The sequence below is a fragment of the Nelusetta ayraudi genome, unplaced genomic scaffold (assembly GCF_046127955.1).
Source record: "Nelusetta ayraudi isolate G7.1 ecotype Tasmania unplaced genomic scaffold, CSIRO-AGI_Nayr_v1 ptg000019l, whole genome shotgun sequence".
Classification (NCBI taxonomy): domain Eukaryota; kingdom Metazoa; phylum Chordata; class Actinopteri; order Tetraodontiformes; family Monacanthidae; genus Nelusetta; species Nelusetta ayraudi.
In genome coordinates this window covers 6962501-6987855 of record NW_027466069.1, presented here as the reverse complement: position 1 = coordinate 6987855, position 25355 = coordinate 6962501, and the positions used below count along the sequence as shown (strand labels likewise).

The 25355-nt window shown below is 45.9% G+C and overlaps 2 protein-coding genes across 6 annotated transcripts in view; one reads left to right on the top strand and one right to left on the bottom strand.

Annotated features, from left to right (window-relative positions):
* Nucleotides 1-6372: 6372 nt before the first annotated feature.
* Nucleotides 6373-21095, top strand: snphb (syntaphilin b). Of its 4 annotated transcripts, XM_076026697.1 has the most exons (8): nt 6373-6529; nt 12587-12715; nt 13307-13444; nt 15452-15631; nt 16133-16240; nt 16334-16483; nt 16601-16950; nt 17580-17752. In XM_076026697.1, exons 2-8 carry the CDS (start codon nt 12666-12668, stop codon nt 17612-17614), a joined length of 1011 nt encoding a protein of 336 aa, XP_075882812.1. In that variant the 5' UTR covers nt 6373-6529; nt 12587-12665; the 3' UTR covers nt 17615-17752. The 4 variants fall into 4 exon arrangements, with proteins under 4 accessions (XP_075882812.1, XP_075882809.1, XP_075882810.1 ...); XM_076026694.1 differs by having other exon boundaries at nt 16601-21095; XM_076026695.1 differs by lacking the exon at nt 13307-13444 and having other exon boundaries at nt 6374-6529; nt 16601-21095.
* Nucleotides 21096-23041: 1946 nt separating this feature from the next.
* The window catches only part of sdcbp2 (syndecan binding protein (syntenin) 2), a 12773-nt gene continuing 10459 nt past the window's right edge, over nt 23042-25355 (bottom strand). For both annotated transcript variants that reach the window (XM_076026692.1, XM_076026693.1), the window contains exons 6-9: nt 25310-25355; nt 24858-25029; nt 24667-24758; nt 23042-24434 (exon numbers count right to left, since the gene is read on the bottom strand). The exon at nt 25310-25355 is cut by the window's right edge and continues 130 nt beyond it. In XM_076026692.1, coding sequence (XP_075882807.1) covers nt 24380-24434; nt 24667-24758; nt 24858-25029; nt 25310-25355 — 365 coding nt within the window. In that variant the 3' untranslated portion in view covers nt 23042-24379. The remainder of the gene's footprint in view (nt 24435-24666; nt 24759-24857; nt 25030-25309) is intronic.

The following is a 25355-nucleotide window of genomic DNA, read 5'->3' as shown; positions in this document are numbered from 1 at the left end:
TGTTTCACAGTAAAGTACAGCACATATAAATACAAAATCCAGCACATTGTGTGTTATGATGAAAATCAACCGGATCCACCGTGTTTTTACACTATTGATTTCCTGTCGGAACGATCCCACCTGCTACAATTGACGCAGGAGGGACGCGGCAAGCGTCAAAGAATAAATTCTGGCGTTCTTTTCCAGCGGCTCGCATTTTACTGCTTCTGGGACGCTTCTGAAACGCGGCCGCTCTGCGCCTGGTGTGAACCTGCTCATTGACTTTAGTGGCCGTGTTTCACTGCGTCGACGCGGACGCTCTGCTGATGCTCTGCAAACGCTTCTGGTGTAAAACAGGGGTTATGTATTACTCCGCGATAGCCGTAATGCTGCGAGCGGTGCGGCTTTGTAATTTACCTAAATCGTACTACGGTAAAACACTTTGACAGAGCGCCGTGTACCTCTCAAAATCGCTTCGACGTCAGCAAGCACAACCAGAATCAATCCATATATAAGGCGCTCCGGATTATAAGGCGCACTGTCGTTTTTTGAAAAAAACAAGACTTTTAAGTGCGCCTTATAGTGCGGAAAATATGGTACAAACAATCGCGATTGATTTTCCAGCTCCTGATAAAAATCCCATCTCTGGAAGTTTTTCAGCTTGGGTGCAGTGCCCGGAGTGCGACCGGACCAATCAGCATCCTCTCAGGGTAAAAAGGGGGCGGATGCTGCAACCAGGGTTTGATAAATGGCTGCAGTCACAGATTTCACACGAACGACTTTCAACTAAGATTTCCTGTTTCAGAATATTTTTTTCAGACGTCGGGCTTCATCTGATTGGTCAAGACGTGTTGTCTGATAAAAAAATAAATAAATAAATAAATAGGAGCTGATCTGTGAAACTGGACTAAACAAAAAACCACTGAGGAGAGGTAGAACTTTGTCTCATCTAATCAATAAGTGAAACTATCCCAAAACAAAGACCACTAACTGCTAAGTCCTTCGCTAACTTCCTCTTCTTCACTGTCAAACTATCAGAAGTTTTTTCTTTTCTTTCCTCCTGAATCTCCGTTAAGACGCAAAAACTAAAATTTCCTCAGGCCAGATTTACTTTTCTGCTCTGAAAAAAACCCTCAGATAGTTAAAAGTATGGAACTACATTTCATCAAAGTCCCAGTGCCGATGGTGATGATGGTGGCAGGTTTCCCCGGGAAGTGGCAGCTGTTCCACAAGCCGCCTGCAGCAGCGAAGCCGCAGGGAGGAATCTCACGCCGAACACACACGCATTATCACCGTCTGCTGCCTGCAATTTTTTTTTCCTCCTGTGTTCATTATTACGCTGCACTTTTTCAAAATGCATTTCAACCGTCACACTAATGAGAGGGAGCAGAGCGCAGATCGCTAATGACCGTCGTTGGGCTAATTTGTTTGTTTGTATTTTCTTTCTTATTCCTACACGACCAAAACCCCTTAAAAAGTCATCAGCTGCAAACTTCAGACGCCTCAAACGATACCCCCAGGGGGGCGCTCACGATCCGTGCATTCCCAGCTCGCACAGCTGAATTCAGATTTTACAAAAGTCAAAGTTAAACACAGCGGGGTGACCACACTGAGCACGCTCCAGAACTCCACCACTCCCAGGCCCTATGTGTCTAAAGTCCAACTGAAGAAGAAGAAGAAGAAGAAGAAGAAGAAGAAGAAGAAGAAGAAGAAGAAGAAGAAGAAGGAGGAGGAGGCATCACTTTAACAGATGTTAATGGTTTGCCATGCACAAGGTCATAATTCTCAATAATCCTCAAACTCACCAAGACCAGAGAAGGTCTATCAACCCTCTCAGCAGAGTTCATGTAAAGCAACAAAACTAAAACAAAAAAAACTACTTTTTTGAGTCATCCAAACTTCAACTGACTACTGGCTGAGGTAGCGCCCAGTTGTGCTGGAATCTAAGAGGTATATAACTCCTCCATATGTGCAGTGATGACACAGCTGGACTAAAGCTGTGAAGAGGAGACGACAGAAGAAACTCCCAGAGAAAAACAGCTTGAGCTCCAGCAGACGCTCCGCTCCAATCGATCAGAAGTTACCAGCATCAAAGATTTTGGTGTGCAATTGCAAAATAAATAAATAAATGAATAAAGAAAACCTTGAGATCTTGGCTTGTTTCTGCTACTCTCCTTCTTCAAGGCCCATTGTGTTGTCATGGACATTGAATGGAGGCCCAGCTTCCTCATTATCATTGCAGTGGTTGGCTTTAAAAGTTTGACAGCAAATTAAAAAATGTCAGCCAAACATCCAAGACAAGTAATTATCAGAAGCGCTCCCCCTAGTGGTGATGGACAAACTGAGCTCCAAATACTCAGAGAACCGGGACACTGGTCCCGTATGTGAACCAGAAGTGGAGCAGTTTCCAAAACCATCCAATGTGGGCACTAGATCAAGAACTGGAGACTTAAGTGCTTGCAAATAAGACGCGTACAAACAATACAGCTCCACGGCCAACAGGGGGAGCAAAGGGGTGGTAAAACAGGCATGGGCAAACTATAATAATTCTATTATTTTTTTAAAAGTTTTTTCAGTGTTTTAAGAGTCATTTCAATAAAGAGCTAAATACCATAGGGCTTCAAAGGCACATGTTTTGTTGTAACTTTGTTCATTTTCAATTGACATTAAAGCACATGTTTTCTACATATCCGATGATGTATTTTTTTTCCTCCTATGAGGCTATGAGGAGGGTCACCAAAACACTCCATCCATCTGCTCCTGCTCCGGCTAACCTCTGTCAAATTTTAGAACCCATTGTGGCCCCACCAGTCAAAACCTTTTGCCCGCCCTTGTTATAGAACTTCAGAGCTGAGTTACCTCCATCACGAGGAGCTCCGGTGGGAAACACTTTGATGAGTTCCAACCAGAGCAGCAGGAGGAGCATCCGGTGTCTCGCCGTCGATGGAACTGTGATGTGCTGTGACGAGCTAAAACAGCGTGCACTACCACTGGCACGGCACTCTCACTCTCTTTTTCTCTGTCTCTCACACATACACACACCTTCCTCTCCCTGTGCAAACACTAAACGGGACAGACACATTGCATGTACATTGAGTGTACAGTGGAAAGAGGTCGGCGACAGGAAGAACAGCGTCTCCCGTCTGGAGAGGAGACACTTTGTTTGTGTGTGTGTGTGTGTGTGTGTGTGTGTGTGTGTGTGTGTGTGTGTGTGTGTATGAGAGAGAGAGTGAGAGAGAGAGCGAGAGAGAGTGAGTGTGCGTTTCTTTGGACAATTTAAGCAGGTTGTCGGTAAAAGCTGGAAAGTTGACACAGCAAACATGTGATGGGTAAACGGCTCGGTGTTTATTGGGTCGACTGATCATCGACTCTGGAGGTCAAACACCAGGAGAGAAGAACAACCAAGTGTCTCGCTGACAGCCCAGAGCTGCCAATCAACCAGCCGACCCCGGACCAACCCGACCCTGCGGGTCTTTGGACTGGGGGCGGAGCCAAGAGAAGCTGGGGAGGAGCCACGCAGACAGAGGGGAGAACCTGCTGGCACCGAATAGAAATCAAGCGCTGAACCTACTGACCCCCCCACCATGAGGAAAAACTGATGTATTAATGGTGTACTACTAGTATAATATAATACTATACTACACTACGTACTGCATCGATGGTTATGACTCTTCCGAGTCTGGAATCAGCTTCAGATTTGGAATCCAATGAGTCTGGATGTGTAATTAAAGTCGTGTTGGACTCAAGTTTCACCTGTTCATCGTGAGGAAGTGTTTCAGTCCATCAATTGTTCTTGATAGAAAAAGTGAAATTTAAAAAAGTGGAATTAAAAACAACAACAACAACCTGGCCAGTATGAGTCATCAGGACGGATGAAGCTTCAGGTCAGTTGGTGCGCCAGCCTGTAAGCTGCCAGCGGGGTTCTGTCAGCTTACAGGCGCCTCCACTGGGACGTTTACCCACACTGCCGGTTGTATTTTGTGTCTCGGAGCGACTGCAAGTTTTACCTCCATCACGTTTGACGTTCCAGGGTCTGGTTCCACCGTACCGCCACATCTTTTGCTCCTGTTGACGCGGGAGAAGCAATCATCCTCATCCAGCTCAAGGTTTGATTTCCTGTTAGCGTCAAACCAAACCGGCGGGTCGTGAGCGGACTTGTGTTGACAAACAGACACACCTCCACACAGTTATACAACAGATTCATTCACTAAACATACGGTAAAATAAAATAAAAAAAGGAATTTGCTCATATATTCATATTGAAAACACAACTGGGGAAGAGAAGTGACTCAGCGGTGACAGCGGAGTGAAAATCCTGCCATTGTGTTGTGGTGGGCGCTTTGAAATCAGAGAGCGTTTCTACCGACGGATTTATCTTCTGTGTGTTATGAGCCTCTTCACTAAACAGCTGCTATTGGCTCGTTTTGGCAGGAACACGTCCGATTGCTGTAAACAAGCTGCAGCTGTGGCGCTGCTGCTCACTGCGTAGCGGTGTGAGGCCCACGTTTGGCCCCTCCCTCTCCGCCTCAAAGCTGCCGTAAAGTGAACCTGTCACCAGAGGAGCAAAGGCCCATTCCATCTGCCCACCCCTCCGGCCCTGATGCCCCCCCCGCACCGCTCCGATCACAAGAGGCTCGACAGGAATCACGTCAGCCATGAAATTGAATCACGTCGTCGACGCAGCAGAGAGCAACAACACTACCCTTGAAATGTCGTCGTCAAAGCGTGATTCAAAAGCCTTGATGTCAAACCTTGGAATGAGGGGAACACGATGATGTTTCAAGGGTGAAAGCTCCAGTATGATCCAGTGTGGTCCAGTAGGAGCAGCAACTAACTAGAGCCCCTCGGGTTCCCAGCAGAAGTTGAGTTTTCGCACAGAAATTTTAATGTACTTTAAAAGAAAGAAAGAAGAAAATTGTGAAAACAACAAAAAAATTAGTAATAAAAAAAAAAAAAGACTACTGGCTTGAGGTATTTTTTGTTGTTGTTGTTGTTGTTTTGCATTTTTGCAAACCGAGCTGCAAAAAGTATTTGGCTGGAAACTGGTTTGCAGGATAAAAGTGCGATCATCCAACTGAGGCTGCTGTTGTCATTGTTGTTTCCCGCTTTGAGCTCAACTTTACTCAACCTCGAACCGTTTCACAGGAATTAAATGCATTTGTCAAATAAATTGGCAGGAACACGCGGCGGTGACATGGTCTCTAGCGCCCCCCTGTGCAATAACGACGCGTGCTACTCCTGCCACTCCAGTTGGAGCCTCTGCTTCATATGTTACTTCTACTTTTCCCAACTTACTGGTTTCCGTTCAGGATGTAAAAAAAACAAAAACAAAACAAAAAGTCTTTCTGTTTGCACTCTTTCCCTCCTCAGAGGTTTCTCTCCTTAACCTCCGTAACTTCACGCAGATTAAAGCAACTCGTTTTGCTGCCACACAGTCTCAGCTGAGAAGTGAGACTGTCTCATGAATGATGTTTTAATCGGAATCCTGGCTCAGTGAGCGTGTCGGCGCACAGCCTCGTATTCAATCACCAGAGGACGTTTTCATCCAACATGACGCGCAAGTAACACCGAAAAATGTGAATAATAATAATGATAATAATAATAAAAAACAAAACAGGAAGTATTTTCCTCCCTCGATTGTTTTTCACTTTCAGTGCAACTATCCATCGGCTGTTCCCTCTCCTCTCCTCTAGAACTTGCACCTTCCTGGCTTCCAGCCAGCCAGGAACAAGGGATTTCAGAATAGTAAAGTGATGAGAGAGGGACCTCTGCTGGCAATATCTTATCATTACAGCTGATGGAATTAAAAACGCCGTATGTACCAAGTCCCACAGTGCACCTGCTCTCGTGCACTGTAGACATTTAATTCTGGTAGTCATGATGAATCTGCCAGAATTTATCAGAGGTTTTTTGTTTGTTTGTTTGTTTGTTTGTTTGTTTGTTTGTTTTTTTTAAGACGTATTCATCCTTACGGTACATTAATAATAAATAAATCAATAAATCAATAAATAAAACATATGTCCATTCAAGTTTTTGTTTTGCATCCTGGACTCACTCATTTTAAGCACCTGACATTTTCAAAACTAATCATTACACCGAAAACTGATCAGCCTCGTTTATAATGAATCAAAATCTAATCTTATCACCAAGCGTTGTTTATATGTATTTTCTTTATGAATGTACGCTGCAGTTGTGTCCGTTATGAATGAAGCAGGAAATGGATCGATGTTTTTGCTGGGATCAAATGATCCTCCAGCTCTGCAGACTCCTGAGTGGTGTTTCCCTTTAAAACTCATCCGACGTAACGTGTCGCGCATGCTTCCGTTCGAGGACCCTCGCGCACACCCTCACGCGGCAGTGCACCTCCAGGACCCCCCCCCCGCATCCCCTCCTCCCGACCCAGCTTCCTCCTCCTCTTCCTCTTCCTCTTCCTCTCCGGGACTCAGAGCCAGGATCGCTGCTAGATCCTGCGGAGCTCTGACCGGGAAGCGATGCACGGCGACCCGCTGACGGACTGACGCTGCAACCTGGCCGGGGTGGCGGGCCGCAGGTAAGCCAGGCCAGGGTCGATCGGTCGGTCGGTCGGTCAATGACTGGGTCTTAGGCGTGGGGAGGGAGTTCCTCATTTTTGTATGTTTTGTATGTATTGATGCCGAGCATCAATAATACGTTGTGTGCATCCGTGCCGAAAACGTGTCGGCGTTTGTGTTTATCCGCAACGGCACGAGCTGCTTCCTGTTTGTTTTGACGCAGCTGGTGAATGCTGCGCACGCTTGCAGATGTTTGCGCGCGTCCCTCTACTCTTGCGCTACCATTTTCTCTTCCCTCACTCCCCAAGAACCACGGCTGGTGGTCTCCGGGCTCCTGGTCTGGATTCGGTCCCCCTCCGCTCGGGGCGCCTCTGCTCTCCCGGCGTCTCGGTAGCGTCGGAAGCAGGTGACTTCCATGTTTGCAGGAAGCGGCGTCGTGACGGCAGGTTGCGGCGCTGCAGTTTGACCTTGCAGCATTTCTGTGTTTTCGAGAAGGAGGCACCGTGGAGATCGACGGGAGCGGATGATGATGATGATGATGACGATGTCAGCTCTTCATCCAGCATCCGCGCGACCGTGCGGGGTTTTTAACGCGGGGATCAGATCAATGCCTGCCGTTTTGGCCAGAAACGTGTGTGTGTGTGTGTGTGTGTGTGTGTGTGTGTGTGTGTGTGTGTTGACGGCAGAGTAATGAATGGATGCAGTGCGGTGGTCTGAGTCCAGCCACAGACTCCCTTTGGTGCCGCCACAGTCTTTATCCTGTCTGCTACCACAGAAGAACATCTGCTGGTCTCCAGGATGATGATGATGATGATGATGATGCCAGAATCAGAATAATCAGAGTCAAAGAATCTCAGGAACCACAAACAGACACGTCAGCATGGAGACAAAATGCGACAGTGGCCCACCGGCAACACACACACACACACACACACACACACACAGACGGAGGCCTTGTGTCATGTTACAAACCGGAAAGACGTGTGTTGTCTTTTTTATTTGTTTCAGTGTGTTTCAGAGGCTGTTTGAGCCTTGTTGTTGTTGTTGTTGTTGTTGTCCTCTGAAGTGGCCTTGCTGTTGTTGTGTCTCGATGGTTTCTTCACATCATCCTCGAGTTGCTGTACACTGAAGTTGTCGTCATCCAGCTGGTCTGTGTGTGTGTGTGTGTGTGTTTGGTCTCTGCAGTCCCAGTCAGGTCTCTTCACAACAACAATACAACACCTGAACCCTTTTGCCTCTGCTGCTGCGTTTCCTGTCTTTTGCCCTTGGCAGCAGAGCCATGTTGTCGGCTGCAGCCTCCTCCGTCCTCTCAGCCAATGGCAGCCCTCCTCTCTGGTCACGTTTCACACCAGGAGCGAACTGACCGTCGCCGTGGTGACTTGGCAGCAGCTTCTTCACAGCACGCTGTCAGCTCAGCTGGGCCCAGCGAGGCCACAAATAAGAAAATCTCTTGGTTTCTTTGGTGACAATTACACAGTGACAACGTCGGTACGTTCGGAAGGAACAATGATGAAGTTCTTGACACGCAGATGGAATTATTGCTACATTTGAGATCTAGTCGACGTCAATCTTGGAAAACAGCCAAAGAAAACCTTTTCAAGACAGCGCAGCTTTGCATTCGTGCAAGAGCAGCGAGGCTGGTGGTTTGTCAGCACCCAGTGGGTGGAGTTAAACTAGAAAAAAGCCTCAAGTCAGTAGAGCAAAGACTTTAGGTTCCCATGTTCTGTTATCGTGATCACAGCTGACTGCAGAACTGCAGCATGCATTAGACCCTGGCGGCTCGCTGTAATGATAATAAGCGGCAGGATATTTTCATCTTTTTGGCCTGATTAAGATGACGAGGTCGTTTAGCAAATTGCCTCAGAAGGCAAACTAATGCGTGTTTTCCCTGTGGATTCTGTAGAGAAACAGCCCCGCAGCCTGTTGGTTCTGAGTGATGTGTTGATGAGTGTGTCGCTTCTAGTCTGAGCCACGCAGGAGCTGCATTTCATCACGGTGCTTGGCTGCAGCTGAGCTCAGCTCATCTGCATCCATCCCCTGCAGCAACAGGATGGTGACTCTGCAGGATTAGACCCTGGAAAAACTCAGGTCACTGCCGACTCGTTGAAAGCTGTTTCTGCCGGAAAGCTTTTTTTTTTAAACTTCAAGTTTGGCTTCACATTTTAGTTCCTAGTGATAAAAGCTGAGTGATAATCACGCCGTCATCGGTTTTGAATGGCCACCTCCACCTCTCCAGTCTGTATTGCCCAGGTATCCAACAGCTGTCGGCCCAGGAAGTAGCCTGATACGTCGTGGCTGTAGTGTCTAATGAGGCCAAGCAGAGAGTCGGCGAGGTCCGACGTGACAGGTTGCTGACGTACAACTTTCCACAACTTCCTGACGCACGACAGCAGTTGACCTCGGCAAGTCAAAGCATGGACAAGTAGACTACAGCAGCCGCCCCCAACCTTTTTAGCACCCCGGCCCGGTTTAATGTGAGACAATATTTTCGAGGACCTGCATGAAAACTGTGGTATTTTCTAAATATAATAATAAACGTGAATCCACTGTGTATATGTGGAACTTTATTAGCAGCGTCCTCTTAACATGGCGACAAACAACATAAAAAAAAATAAAGATCTGGTCTGTTAAACTTTGCTTTCTTTTTCTTGGAAGTATTGACTCTCCTGTCTCCTCACTGGGCCTGTTCCTCTTTCCAAAGACCGTTGCTTTCACTCATGCTCCTCGCTAGCTTGCTAGCTTGTGGGTTTAATCTCGCAGTAACGTATCAGGTGACCGAGACAAGCGCCCTGACATGCGTCAAGAGTTGAGCGTTAGATGGACGTAACGGAGAGAATCAGGTAATTTTTCAAAATAAAATTCAAAATAGACTCAGATGAATCAAACAGGATTAATTCAACAGAAGTTAATTATTCTTTCCGTCCGGCCCGGTACCAAATGACCCACGGACCGGCACCGGTCCGCAGCCCGGGGGTTGGGGACCACTGGACTCGAGGATCAGTGATGTCTTGCAGGACGGGTCACAACAAAGATCTTCTGTGAGGCAGGAAATCTAATAGTTTGGTGTGTAGCCCTATCAGTGACACAGTGTAGTATTACTTTGGTCAAAGCCTGAGCCTTGTGTCGTCAGGTGGGGTTCACTGGAGGGTCACCGAGGCATCCCTGGCATGGAAGGGTGAAAAAATAGGAGGATTCCCCCATGATTCAGTGCAAACACCAGACAGGAAATACGTGAAAACTCAACGCAGGGCCGCCGGGTGATTCAGTGACGACTGGTTCCGTGGATATGACTCAGTGTTGTCCAACCTCAGGGAGTCACATGACCCACGAAGGACCTCTGCAGGATCACAACATTCAGAGAGACTTTTGAGTGTGTGTGTGTGTGTGTGTGTGTGTGTGTGTGTGTGTGTGTGTGTGTGTAGTGCTGTGAGTCACACAGACACACACACTCACCTCTCCTACTGCTTTGAACAATAGGGATCTGGTCTTCAGTTGCAGCGGCACTGCAGTCTAGAAAGAACGGTTTGTGCTGCAGGGATTATTCATGGCTTCTAGGACTGTAAGAGAAAATAACATCTTCACTGACTACGGGCACAGTTGGAAGTTAAAAAAGGACTCAAGGTGCTCCAACGACCATCCGAGGAACATTTGTAGCCCCGTCTAATGAGAAGGAACCAACCGTGCTACCAAACCAGGAACCTCCAGAGCATTTCAAAAGTTAATATTACTCATTTAAATGATACTGACCTGAAAAATGTTTTACGTACTGACGACAAGCCTCTTCTTCCCATTGGCATAGCAGCATCATGTTTTCATCTCCGTTGCAGTTGTCTGTGTGAAAACCCTCACCAGACAAGAAGCCCACTGCTCCAGTCTGGTCCTCCGGTCTCACAGATCAGTTTGGGGGTTTAAGATAAGATAAGATAAGATAAACCTTTATTCGTCCCACGACGGGGAAATTTAGGTGTTACAACAGCCAGAAGATAGGGCAAACAAGAATAAAGTGAACAGAGCATATAAAAATAACCTAAAATAGTGCAAAACAGTATAAAGTAAAAAAGTAAATAAACAAGAGCCTATAGAAATAGAAATAAGTGAACAAGAGCCTATACAGAGAAAAACAGTGAAAAATATGCACAGCTGAAGTAATTATTGCACGTTATGAATAGATAAATAGACGTTATATTTACAGTTCTCTCCTCCTTGCTGTTCTTTTAAAATTCTGCTGGGAAAAATTCACATCACTGCCTCTCCCCTGGTGTGGAAACTGTGACCGTATCGTAGCTCCTGGACAGTTTGTGGGTTAGTACAACTGTGTTTTGTTGCTTTTGTGCCAAAGACACATTTTCTGATGATGACGATCTGCCGTGAAGGTCACACCGAGAGGAACGGCCGCTGCGGAGGTGAATCGCGGCCGCTAGCGTGAATGCGTCTAATCAAGTTGCTGCCGGCGTGTCTGTCCCTCCTTTCATCCTTTCAGTCTTCTCTCAACCTTCACCTGCTCCCTCCTTCCCTCTCCCCGCACCACCGCTTCTGTCCTGTCAGCACAGATGCGGCTTGCGTGTGGAGCTTGCCGCCTCTGTGCGGCTGCTGGTTACATAACAGGCCTAACTTAATAAATCCTGTATGAAGGGGCTGTGACGGAGGCCAGAGGCGATGCTTCCTGCTGCATTCTGTCTCTCTCTTCCTCTCTCTCGCTACACAGAGCAGACACGTGAACGCTGATAACTCAACTGTAACTGTAAATATTTAGCCACACAAACAAAGGAACAAGTAATAAATACTGGAGGTTTCTACCAGGCAGCGGAAGCTAAAGAAAGTCACCGATTTAGCTCTTGTAAATTCTCAGCTTGGAACAACTAAGAATCAAAGCAGTATAGGTTGATTTTGGGTGTAGGAACTAAGTTAGAGGAATTTTCTTATTATAATTTCTTGAAATTACTGTATAGTTTATGTTTGTATTGTTTTAGTGCTGCAACACCGCAGTTTCCCAGTGTTTGTTTGTTTGTTTTTTGTTTGTTTTTGTTTGTGTTCAGTCACCCTACTGAAACATTAGCCGGCTCTGAGTCATTCCAGACAAGGCTTTTGTTTGTGGCTAAAACAAGGTTAGATTGTATTGTACTGGAAGTTGCTAAAAAAGGTTTTGCTTGCACACCTCTACCTGTTGTTGTTGTTGTTGTTTGTCCAGATTAGAGGCCGGATACCTAAAATGACCCAGTGTACTGGCCAGTACCCACTGGGTCAGAACTTTTAAACTATGTTTGCGTTTGAAATGGATTCATCCAGTTCTCGGTTAAAATGTTTTAAATCTGCCCCCCCGCCTCCACGCCCTTCATTTCAGAAAATGTACGGCTGTCGCAGCAGTCGTCCGACATGCTGCGACGTGTCCTTGCATCAGCTGACCTTCCTCTGCAGGCGTGAGCGACCTGGCACATCCATCAACCCCCGTCTGTTTGGCCGGCAGTACACAATCACAAGGACACAAAACCTAAAACCATGTCGGACCACATTATGGACTGGGAAGGCACAAAAAACAAAAATAACAACAACACAAACAAGCGAGCGTACACGCTCATGCACACTCCCTCCTTCAGACACCATCGGGCGGCAGGGGGGCGTGGCCAACATGGCAGGTTGAGGTATCTGCCGGGTCGCCTAATGATGAAGCCGAATGATGAAGATGATGTCAGGACACGTGACAGGATGTGGGACGATGTTCCTCTAAATAGGACAATCCAAACATCAGGTCAGGTGTGTAAATGTCTTAACGGCTGTCTGAAAGGAAGAGCAGTGGGAGATGTGTGGGCGGTACAACCACAGGAAGGCGTCCGTTTAAGAGTGTGTGTGTGATGTTTTATTGATGTCGACGCGCCTTGTCTTGCCCCGCCCCCTGTGCTGCCCCTTCTTCCCATCTCCTCTCCCACATATATCCCGTCATCAGGCTGAGCTGCTGAGTTCTCTGGCCAACTAGAATAAAATTGTGTGTGTGTGTGTGTGTACGTGTGGATCAGTCCCTCTTCAGTCTGGCTGTTTTTTCTCTTTGCTCATGCTCTTCTCGCGTTACCGTTCTCATGCAGGTTCTTGGTGTGGGGTGCCAGACGACCACGCGAGGAGGACCGAAGAAACTGAAGGTGGCGCTCGAGGCTTTCAGGCTCCATGTCCGCCCCTGCTCCAGCCAATCGGAGGTCTGGGTTGGGCTCACGCCGGTAGGCAGCCAATGACCAGAGACGTATTTGTATCATCAGCGCTTCAGTTTGAAGAAGACTATCGCAGTTTGCCAGAAGAAAACCCCGAAGATGTCATTGCAGAGTGCACATCGGGAAAATCTTCTCTGACCATCTTGTTTTGAAAAAGGAGAAAATTAAAGCAGAAAAATGCATTTTACATGTCAAAAATTTAGGTTGTTTTCTGTGTTTTAGGTCCACTGACCAACAAAATCTAAAAATGATTTATATCAAAGATCTCATTTCGTATCACAGTTAAAAGCAGAATTGATTTTAGTTGATGGTCAGAACAGAATGTCTTAGCATCGATCCTGCGGTGAGCTGATGTCTCACCATTGCAGCAAGCTGCCAAAAATCCTCTTTTACTGCCAACCTGCCAGTTAAATTAATCAAAGGGCTCGTCCTGATAATGGAAAACATCCGGCTTGTGTGTGTGGGTCAATGCAAACAAAAGCCCTGCGTGAGGAGCCGAGGGTGGTGGTTGCGGTGGTTGTATCGCTATGGTAACGTGCAGCTACTGATGCTTCAGTCCACCGCTGTGGTGTCCCCCTGTCTTCCGTCTCTCCTTCTCAGATTCAACCCCCTGAAGGCGCTGCAGCCCAAACGGCGCTTGCAGCAAATACAGGCATCTTCGCCCGTCCCCCTGCCCGAGACAGCGTCAGGGGCGGGGCCAGCAGCAGCCACCAGGGTCGCGGCGGCTGCCCCCCCTGCGTGAGACTCACTTCAGTTACAGTTTCAGATGGCATGCTAAGATGCTAAGTAGCTGTTGCTGGAGTGCTGGCGCGCACAGTAGCCACTGAAGCAACTTGCACAAAGACAACACTGATGCTGAATCTGTCAAATGGCAATTTGCTGAGCCTTAGTTGTTGTGCACATATGTGTCAAAGTCACATTGAATTGTAAAGCACATTTTAAAACAACCTATGTTGACCAAAGTGCCGTATGACAGAAAATACATGAATATAAATGCAATGGTGCATGTAAAGATAAAGTAATAGGAAGAAATAACATATAGACATATGATGAGGACCTTGTAAAAAGTCTTCAATAATTTTTGGATCAAAATTAATTCAATCTTCAATACAGCCTTGAAACTTCATGCTAGCAGGCTAAGTCTGAGCACTAAGTCCCAGACTGAAAGGAACACGCTGATGTTCAACTGTCAGTTTCTTATTTACTTATTCATTTATTCATTCATTTATTTCCACTGTACAATTGGATGGCACTCAGTCAGGCTACCATCTCACGCCAAATGTCTTTGGTCTGGACGGTAAAGTGTTGCTTTCAGTGGCGACGTGCAGAGGTAGCAACAACGCTCCGGTTGTGCTCTGGAAGCACGCTGTGATCCCCAGGGATCACTGTTTCATCACGGTGAACCGGTAGCACCATGTTGCCACGACAGCACCAACTGGCTGAAATGCAGCGAGTTGACAAGATTCAGAAACGTGTTTCGGACAGAGTTCACCAACCACCACCTGGCTCAGGGGCCTAGACCCTCCACCATCAGACACACTGGTGACTAGCAGCACCATCGACGGCGCACCAACGACACGGTCCGCCAGGCCTGAAGCACTGTCGCAATGACTCACTGCCTTCCTTCGTGTTCACTGCTTTAACCGCTTTTCTTTTTTGTTTTGCCGTTGTCATATATTGATCGTTGAAATACTGCCGAGTCATCAATATCTGACCCCCTGACCCTGTGCGGCTTCACACACGACAGTTCCACAACCTAGACCTTCACCTCGGAGGAAGTCGGGGCACAAATGACACCACGTTAAGTTGATCTGTAATGAAATAAAACTGCATCCACAACCACCTACCTGGAGTAACTAAATTCGACAATACACTAAAATGTGGAGGTTGTACAATTTGAAAAGTATTATTATTGCTGTCATTTGCCCCGTTACATTGATTAGACTGATGTTTGCTGGCATCAGCTGTGCGGAGGTATTTTATACTCTGCATGTTTTGTCTTCTGAGTGTCCTGTGTGAAATCCGTTGCTTTGGCCCTGATTGGTCCTGCTTGTTTCCCCATCCTCCTCTCTCGAGGCCAGGGATTGGGAACATCCCTCCTCTGGTTACAACAGTCGCTCCCTATAAAAGTGAACACCCTCCATACACACAAAAGCGAAACTTGCAATTGCTTGACTGTTTTTCCGACTTTTCACGTGGTTCGACGTATTTCTTTGCAAATTGGTCTAATGTTTGACTTTTGGGGGTAGTTCTGAGATATTTTTCTGACTCAGGGAAAAGACAGATGAGCATCATCAATCAAGGGTTGAGAGTAGCTGTTTTTACCTCCAGCTTGTGTTTGAAAGACGCTCTGTCGGTACTAATGTGGTTGCCAGGGATCCCCTCTCTACTGTGTCCCATATTAATGGTTTTCCAGTATGCACATCATTGGTTTGTTCTGATCTCGGAAAGGGTCGATAGATTTGGAAGGCAGCTAGTAGATTTTATTTAATAATGGAAGACAGACAAAACAACCCCACTTCTCTGCTTGGAAGGCTTTTAGCGCCAAATTCTCTGGAGTCTCCTCAGTCTTCTGAGAGATTGTTGACAACCACCACCGTCCCCTCTGCATCTCAGGCTCAAATTACAAACGCCTCACCTCAGTCACATGGCCTGCATCTCGAGCACGCATGCTAGTGTGTGGTTGTGGATGTGCTTCGCTGCTGTCCTTATTCGTTTAACCCCTCCTTGTCTGTGCCCGCTCAGGTTTGACTACTGCAAGTTCATAGAGTTAGACTACGTTCCCATGGAGGCAGGCTACATGGTCTCAATGCGTCCGACTAAAGGTTACACATCCACCAAGTCGCCGACTAAAGGCTACAATTCCACCAAGTCTCCAGACCGGCACAGCCATTCGGTCAATTCGCCGTCCACCCCTCGTTCTCGGTTTGTTTTGAGGCCCCCGTCGTCTTGCATGTGAATGAGAGCCTGAAGTTGCCCTCTTGTGAATGTTTCATTGTGGAAACCACCTGAGAAAAATATATATTTCCATGACAACTGTCTCTGACATGCAAACCCCCTTTCCGTCTGTTCCTTTTGTCTATGACTACCCTTTTTGTTTCTTTCAAGGGAACACTAGCCTTTCATAAACAATGGACATCCTTTTCTTTTAATTTTTGATTTGGTCTTTAGACACAGACTTCAAAGCACTGTAGTCACACCGTGCATTTCTGTGTTAACTGGCATGTTGGTGGATCCCAAGTGTTGTCTACTTCATTCAAGCCTATTAGGTTGTTGTTGTTGTTGTTGTTGTTTTTTTACATCATTAACAACATTTTATCTTAAATCATCTTGATGACTGTCTTAAAAAAAACATCACACAACTCCTTGTTTCATGAAAACATTACCAAAAATAAAAATAAAATATCTCCTCTCACCATGGACCAGACGGACTCCTGCGGCACCCAGTAACAGAGATCCTTTTGGCACCGCCTCTGTCACCAGCTGCAGCAATTCCAGCTCCTGTAAAGGCAGCGACTGCAGCCCCACTAAAGGGTAAGGCAAGCAAGTGCTTCAACCTGGTAATATTATAATGATCCTCTCCAGCCAGGATCAGATTGGAACATGTTTAATATGTTTGCATCCTAGACGTCATCAGAAATACACATCATGTACGGACAACCACGGTATCCGGCCTCCTCCACCCGAGCAGTACCTCACACCTCTGCAACAGAAAGAGGTGTGTATCAGACACCTGCGAGCCAAACTAAAGGAAACCATCAATACACTGCAACACAGGTAAGACTTTTAGATTGGTAGAATCAATAATAATTAATTTAAGCTTCATTCCTATCTATTTGCATCTCCACCTTTTGATCTTTGCCCTGTGTCCGGACTCTGTTTTGGCCCTCTTAGAGACACCGAGATAGACGAGCTGAGAGGCCAGCTGTACAGGATGCAGGAGGACTGGGTGGAGGAAGAATGTCACCGTGTCGAGGCACAGCTAGCACTTAAGGAGGCTCGTCTGGAGATCCAGCAGCTCAAACAGGCTGTGGACACTGTTCGTGTCAGGCTCAGTGATGCTGGTGGCCTCACGGGAGATGTCGGGGTTCAGAAGTACTTTCAGGACATAAACACTCAGAACCACAAGCTTGAGAATCTTCTACTCAACATGGAGCTTGCTCAAGCTGGATTAGCCAAGGAAAGTGAAGCCATACCAGGCTGTCGGACCCGTGTTGGGGGTTCGGCACCGGCATCTGTATCAGGTGAGAGTCCAGGAGGCATACCCAAACCTGCAGTGGGAGGTAGGGGTTCCTGCTCCTGTGATGGTTCCCCAGCCCGTTCTTTGACCCGTAGCTCTACCTACACTAAATTGAGTGAACAGGCGTTGACCGACCGTAATGGAAATGGTCCCGACTTTCCTTGCCTGTCAGGTGAAGGCACACAGGACAGCGGCTTTGTGTGCGGTGGAGAAAGCAGTGTCCCCAGTCGGGCGGACCTGCTGCTGGAGGCTGCCTTTCTTTCAGAGGAAACAGCATCTTTACTCAACTCTTACTCGCAGACCTTTGCCCACTCCCTTCCCAACTCTCTGCCTCATACTTTCTCCCATACCTTACCTCATTCGTTCCCTCACAACTTGTCCCACTCTGTTCCCCACTCCATTCCCCACTCCTCCACCTATGAGAAGCTCTGTACTGGCGAGCGTCTGATGCCCTTCCGTTGTGGCCTAGGTGGAGTGGGCTGTATGAGTCATCCGTGTCTGTCCCATCACCACCTCTACCTGCACCCACTGCGGGAGATGGGCATTCAGACAGAAAGCTGCCCTATTCCTATGACAGCAGGCTGTCCATCGGATCTAGATACCATTGCTGAGCAACGCACTTTCCGCTCCCAGGGTTGCAGTCCGACCTCCACCTGGATGTCAGATGAGGGGGAGGAGGAGTTGGACTCCATCACCACGACAACCTCAGTCACGACTGCTACGGTGATGAGCACAGCCACAGAGCCGATACCCGTTTCCAAAACACCGCCAGTGCCACCTCTACCACGCTCTGCAACTGTGGCGTGCTCCATGGAAAGTCCTCTTTGTGACCAAGACAAGAGAGTGGATGAGGAAGAGAAGCAAGAAAATGAAAAAGGAGAGAAAGAGAGTTTAATTACACAGGAGAGAGAGGAAGTAACAGAAGTAGTAAGCTTCACCGAGGTAAGAAAACAGACTCAGGTGGGCTCAGCTGGGCTAAATGAGGTGGAGGTTCAGGTAGAGGAAATGCAGGAAAACCTGTGCAGTTCAGCAGGCGGATCAAGAACACAGGGGGAGGGTGAATTTGGAGAATGCTCCAAGGACAACGGGCAGGGTGGAACTGCAGTAGAATGCCTTATTGTGACAGAGAGACAGCCAGAAGCTGATTTGTCAGAGAAATCAACCCAGGCAGAGGCTTTAGAGCCTAGCACAGGGAGACCAAGGTTATCATCAGGCTCAGACCAGCCTCACACATCCCAACCAAGGAGTTCAGTTTCTCATGAGGAGATAGCTGGCGTCACTGTAGTCGAGGTCAACGATGACGAGCAAGGCATCACAGAGGGAGCAACAGCAAAAGAGGAAGAGGAGTCGGGGGAAATTCAGAAAAGCTACTGGAGTCGCCACTTTCTTGTCGATCTACTGGCAGTGGCCATTCCAGTGGTACCAACTGTGGCCTGGCTCTGCCGCGGCCCAGTTCGGGGCGGACAGCCCGTGTACCACATAGGATCACTGCTACGTGGCTGTTGCACTGTGGCGCTACACTCTTTGCGCAGGGGAGGTGGTTTAAGACATTACCCTGCAGGTGGGGGGGACCTGGGTGGATCACTTATATAAAATGAAAGTATGCTCCATAGCATACGTGATCATTAGCTCCGCCCTCAGACTGCGCTGTGGACCCAGGTCCTTGTTTTGGGCTGGTTGTGAGATCTTCCTGTTTGGCCCTTGTTGTCACATAAAAGCTAAAGGGGAACATCAGGAACAGGATCCGTACATTCAAAAAAGAAAAAAAAAAGTGTATTGTCTGGTTAGGTCCTGCTCTTTCTTCACTGCGACACACTGGTTCTTAGTATTGATAACAAGTTCCGACCAAAATGATTTGCGCAACGCTCAATGAGCTGAATGAACAGAACGATTTACGCTTGGACATTGTTCACGGATTGTTTTGTTCTCAAATGCAGGGAAATGTTGAAGGTTTAATGATCCATCATCCCACAAGTCAGAGCATCTATGACATTTATCTTTGTTAAATATGGCTTCTGTGTATAAGAGTGTGTTCATCTATGACCACATTGTTTGTTGACTCCAGCGGTTGAAGCCACCTCTGCTTCTTAACCCATGACTGAATGCAAATCAGCTGTTTCTTGTGAGTGGAGAACCTTTAGACGTGTGCTTAAGTAATCTTCTGTCTGAGCTCATGTTTACTCTCAGGGTGGAAATACACTGAGGCACTTCTAAAACGAAGGCACATTTAGCCAAACGTTCATTCTTACAGTGCAAATATTGAGATTCCCCAACTAGTCTGGCTTGATTTGAAAAGTCAATTCGACGTTTCTTCCTGCTTGAAGGAGAATGTCTGTATATCTGCAAAACATAGCCAATAAAGTCATTAACTCCCTAAAAGGTTTAATTGAGCTTGTTCACTTGCATTCTAATCAATGCAAGGCAGTATGTAATTACTTCTTTGTGGCTAGCACTTACTACAATATTAACAACCCTACATTTTTATTTATTTTATTTATTTTTGGGGGGTTTTGGGCATGAAGCATGAGATAGAAGTAACAGTTCTAGAGCGAGTAGTCAGACTCCAACTGTTCCGGAACATCACTGATCAGCAAAAATGTGTTACTACAAAATAAAGTCAAGAAAGTTGTTTGCAACAAATTCACTCATGTGCTACATGAAGTAATTAAGTTTCATTAAGTGTGTTTCTACCCTAAGAGAATAAGGTCATCGCTATAGCTCATTAGCTATCGCACAGCATTCTGCTTTAATGTCAAAGAGAATGTATAGAGAATATGTGAAGGTAGGCATATGAGAGTTTTGCATTTATTGTGCAATCATTTTTTTAAGTTTCAGGGTTGGAGAGACAGCAATAAGAACAAGGACATTAAGTGTTGACTTTTCCTGCTCTCTGTACCTTGGTGTTTGCATTTAAAGCTCTGTGTAGCTTACTTAATCTCTGCCGAACGCATTGGATATCTCCTAAATTCATCAATTTTTGCGTGAAGGTAATAGAGGATCGGCAACCACTTTGATGCAGATCTGGGTGAAGAGAGTTGTGTATGTGCTGTATATTTCTGCTAACTACGTAAATACTCTTGTGGTGTAGTTAAATTGTCACCCTGTTAGTGTATATCCTAAGTCCACTGTGCAACGGTTCGTCCATCACCGCAAAAAAAACAAACAAACTGCTTTATTAGTTCAAAATATGATTCTGTAGAGTGTTTTTATTTTTGTTATTATTTTTAAGACATGGCATACGACGTTCAAGCTGACACAAAAAAATGTGACAACACTGGGTGTAATTCCATTTAGGGTGAGTTTTTGTTTCCATGTTGAACTATAGCTTTAAGCAGTTATCTGATGAAAAAAGGCATCTGGTTTTAAGAGACAGACTGGGTGGGTATACATGAAAATTCACACTAAAAAGTTCAAATGGTTGTGTACAATTTTACCCCATTGTTTGGTAAAATTATCAACAGCTCTCACAGTCATAATTACTTTTTATAGCTTTAGATGAAACTAATCAAATGTTCTCAAAGAATTTGGTCACAGAATATATTCAGAAACTTTTCTTTTATGCACAGTGGTACGACTAAAACATTTTTTTAAAAGGGTACTACAAATTGAATTGCATATACGGTGACATATAATAAGCAGGAAGGAGTGACACCATAATTCATGACGTTCACAGACTCTTGTTCCAAATGTGGGTCAAAGACTATCAGGAAACCGGTCAGATCCTGGCCGGCCTGTTGGGAAATAATCTTTGTTTAATTAATTGTATTTGTTTGACATATTTTGCACTATTCACTTTAGACTCTTCAGCAATTACTTGAAGTCAAGATTGTATGTGTATCCAAAGTGTTATGTCTGCTTGTTGTGTTGTTCTGCAGTACCAGATTTACCTGACATTCACACTGACTCAAGTCCAGTTGGAGGCCATCCAAAAGTTACTGCTTGAATACCATTAAAGAAGTGAATTTGTTAAAATGACTTAGATTCAAAAGTACTCTTAATCTATCAACAACGCTAGCAATTATGAAAAATAAAACCATCAGTGAACACAAAGGACAGTAGACTGATACTTTAATTTAAAGAAATATATGTATGTACAAAATTAAGGATGCTGTATAAAAAAAAAACAATCAAATAAAGAGCTATATACAATTTGTTGTGTAGTAATTTGCTTGGCATGGACGTTGAATATCAAAATCAGATGCAACAGAAACTACTGAAAATAAGTGCCAGTAACAGTGACAACCTTTAAAATGCAATGTCTCTCATTTGCCCGTGAAGTATTGCAGAATTACAGATGTTTTATGTCGGATAAAGTAGTGTATTACAAACCCAGTTTAAAAAATACATTTCACAATGACCAGGTAATTCAAACAGTGATTCTTTGATGGTCCCATGAAGTTATATCAGACCCAGTGGTTTTCAGGAGTCGGGTGTCCATCTTCGGGTTTAAAAGAGGTTTACTCTGCGTGGTCATTAACATTCTTTATCATGACAACACACTTATAGCAATGAAGTTCAGTCATAAACAGGCTTGTAAGGGAGCCCTTTTCTGGGTGGCCAGCACCATTAGCTGTATGCTAACAACACTGAGGAAATGACACTTCGATACAATGTAAATGTTTGTATACAAAGTCAATGTAGAGCTTGTATAGCAGTGTTAATTTACTGCCCCATCAAAAAAAAAAATAACTCAACACACAGCTATACATACAAGTGTGTGTGTGTGTGTGTGTGTGTGTGTGTGTGTGTGTGTGTGTGTGTGTGTGTGTGTGTGTGTGAGAGAGAGAGAGAGAGAGAGAGAGAGAGAGAGAGAGAGAGAGAGAGACTGGCACCTGATTTTGACTTTGATCCCAAAGTGGTGAGCTGTAGGTTGACAGGGTGTCAGTGACAATCATGTGTGTTTAACGTTCCCAACAGACGGAGTCGCGCCACCATTGGGTGAATGCCTTACAGACATCGTGTTTTGTTTTGTTCTCTCACACCATCTGTGTCCAGTTAAAGTGCATGTGATTGTAGAAGCTGGAGTTGTTGTTTTTTTGTTGTTGTTTTTTTTTGAAGAAAAAGCCATATCAACCGTCTGAGCAAACACACGTGACGGAGCAAGGACAAAAAGCAGAAGGTAACCACCACCTTCTCATCAGATATGTGACGCCATCACAGGGTTGTTTTGGGTCTCCCAAGATCGGGCAACGTTCTTACCAGACGCTGCTCTTCTTGGATCTCCAGGGGAGTATTTGTGCTTGACGCCCGTGAGTGTCCTCTGATCGAATGTTGCTGTACTGCTCGTGATCTCACTGAGGTGGGGGTGGTCTGTGGGAGTAAACTGCTTCTCCACCAAGTCCAGGGCATCCCCATCATCAGGAGAACTTCCTTCCGCTGTGTGACTGAGGGTTGCTGCTGGGAACCGTGGGGAGTGTGTGGTTCGGTGTGGGTGTGACACACCCGAGGTTGGCTTTAGGTCTGTTTGAATGTGTATTTTTCTTATCGTGTGTTCTTTGGCCTACATAGAGATGTTTAGTGTATACTGCGGTCCCTTTGCCATCTTGCCACGTAGGGTATCACATCATGCCTCGCGTAGGAATCAAGCTAACGGTGTTGTATGTTATCCGACCTTAACAGCAATAGGAGTGTCAAGTTAAACAAAAAAAAAAAAAAAAAAAAAAAATGAAATAAAGATAATACATCAGTAGGCTGCTTCTCCATCACGACCCCAACACACTGTAAAAAAAAATAAATAAATAAATAAAAAAGACTGCCCCGGAGCCCAAACTATATTAAACAGCATGGTGGAAACCTCTCTGGCCCTGTTGTCTTTCCTGATGCGTTTATCCGCTGGTTCCGGGTTTACTTGTTACGTTTTATTTCTCTCTAAACGTTGACTACTGGAACTCGACATTTCTGTTTCCGTTTTACATCACGGTAAACAACCCTGGTAGTTTTATGAAGCTGACTATGTACATGTGGGAATTGGCGCCCTCTGGTGAAGAATACAAAGGGTGACAAACTAAAGTTGATGAATATCGTTTAAGCTCAGACGGCAATGCGTGTTTCAGCATAAAGTTCAAAGGCTCTTCCAGAAAAATGAGACGCTAGCATGAACAGAGAGACTGTTTATTCGCTTTACAATATTATCTGGGTTACATTCGTATATAAACCTTTAGATTTTTCTTGCATTTTCTTACAGTGACAGATGTTTGTCAGATTGCATACATAGAAAATTAAAAAGGGAAAACATGCATCCAGACATGAACAGCATTAAGAAGAGCGACTGGATATAACAATTAGAAGTTCACAACTGAGGTCTCATGAAAGTCATCAGTCAGAGGTGGGGGAGGGGCACATCATCTGGAATTTAAAAACAAAAAACAAAAACAACAAACCTGCAGCTGGGGTGGACGACTCAGCGACAGAGTTCAACCAGTTTTCTCTGGATTTCTTTTTCCACAAGATGGCTAATTAACGCGAGGCAACACAGCAACAACGATTAAAAAACAGCTAACTTTACTCTTGAAATGGTTACAGGAAGGACAACCTCTTTATAAAGGAAGTGGAAAGTGCACTTAGTGGGTCCGTCCAGCACGGCGGACCCTGCCCAAAACTACCCTGGCGCCAGACCAGATGCCGTCCACGGCGTTTATTTCTCTTTGTGCTGTTGGCAGACAGGGCCGCAGCCTCAACAAGCATCACGTACCGCCGCTCCGCTCCTCCAGCCCTCCCCCGGAATGTTCTCCCAGTGTTCCCAGTACCTACAAATTAATCCGTGACATCTTCCTCCATAGACAATGACACGTCACCGTCCCTCACAGTCGGATGCGGGGACCATCAGAGTTCACGAGAAGAAAAACAAAAAACAAAAGCATGTTGATGCCACAAACACCACTGATTTCAACCAATAGAATATGAAAAAAAAAAAAAAAAACTCAGACAACTTTTGCCAAGACCTGACTGCTTTCACAGGTTGAGTAAAAATGTCTGTACAGGGATTTGAATTGAGCTGGGATTATGTACAGGTCAGGGGCTGAGTGCAGGGGGCGCCACTGAGCGCTCGCAGCAAATACGGCAGATGATGCATCTCTACGATGAGGAGGAAGCTCTGGACTCGTGATGGCTTGGAAAAAAAAATTGTACTTGTACTGTCCATGATCCCAATTAAAACAAAAACAAAATAACATAATACATATATATAGGAAAGTAAACAACTACTCAGGCTACGAGATTAGCACAGAGAATAAGGTTCTTGACACGTCAGCGGAGAAGACAGGAGGTAAAAAAAAACAACTATTGAATGTGTCTAGAATAGAAAAAAAAGAAGGCATTTTAAGATGTCAGGGTGAGAGAAGGCAATGATGAAGTTGATAATGATGATGCACAGGAGGTGGTTTGGTATGAAGACAGACAAAAGACATGGAGACCCTTTCCAGCCCTGGTGGTTCTCACACCTCTGGGACGGAGTGGTCCATGGCGGACCGCAGCAGGCCGCCGGACATCCTGAAACAAAGACAAAAAAAACCAAAACAACCAAATCAAACCACATGAGGAATATGATGGCATGAGAGTTGTCATTTTTTTCAGGTCAGGTTAAGCCAGTAAAGCAAAAAGACACAAAAATCCCCAAAGAGTTTTTTTGGCACGTCTGGTTCTAAAGGCTAAAGGTTCCCCTGTGGGGAGGTCCCTGCAGCCGTGTTCTCACAACTCTTGAGAGCCGAGAAGTCGCACGTACCTCTTGATCATGTGTTCGTAGACAAACTTTGGCATGATGGTGATGGTCATGGCGGTGGGGGAGGTGCTCAGAATGTCCTTGATCTGAGAATCCTGAAAGGCCCAAAAATAGCAGCGTTGAGGACAACGGCAACAAACGGCAGCGTACGGCCCGGTCACGTGACCGGCGCGCGGGGACGGGGGTTTGCTGACCTTCAGTCCGATGACGTTCTGCCCGTTGATCTCGCAGATGTAGTGCTCGGTCAGCAGGCCGTTGCGGGCGGCGGAGCCGTCTTTGACCAGCGAGGTGATTTTCCCAGACTTGTAGATGAAGCCCACGTGGCCGGAGCTGTCCTTGTGCATGGTGATGGTGCGCTGGAACGGCCTGCAGACCAAAGTGGCGACAGGACATTGATAGTTGTTGTTCAGGAGTTTGTGTTTCGCAGCTCACTGCAGGTGACAGACATTAAAACTGACTTGGGTGAGTAACAGACTGGGCAAATCGCTCAGACCCGTTCAAAAAAAAATAAAAAAAAATAAATCTTTTTTCACGTAATGTGCTGTCCAGATACTGTGTGCGTGTCATTATGTGAATCGCATGCTTGCAACTAAGCTACACAGTCGACAGCAGTGTGGAGCCCTGCTACCTCAACGCAGCCCCTCACCTGTCCCGGACCACCAGCTCGATGCGAGTCTCGGCCGCAGCCTTCA

Bases quoted from the DNA above. Each gene is read 5' to 3' on its own strand.
- snphb (XM_076026694.1), top strand. From the start codon at position 12,666: ATGTCCGCCCCTGCTCCAGCCAATCGGAGGTCTGGGTTGGGCTCACGC. The intron at 12,716-13,306 runs GTAGGCAGCCAA...TCTCCTTCTCAG, and splicing joins TCTGGGTTGGGCTCACGCCG to ATTCAACCCCCTGAAGGCGC. The intron at 16,241-16,333 runs GTAAGGCAAGCA...TTTGCATCCTAG, and splicing joins GACTGCAGCCCCACTAAAGG to ACGTCATCAGAAATACACAT.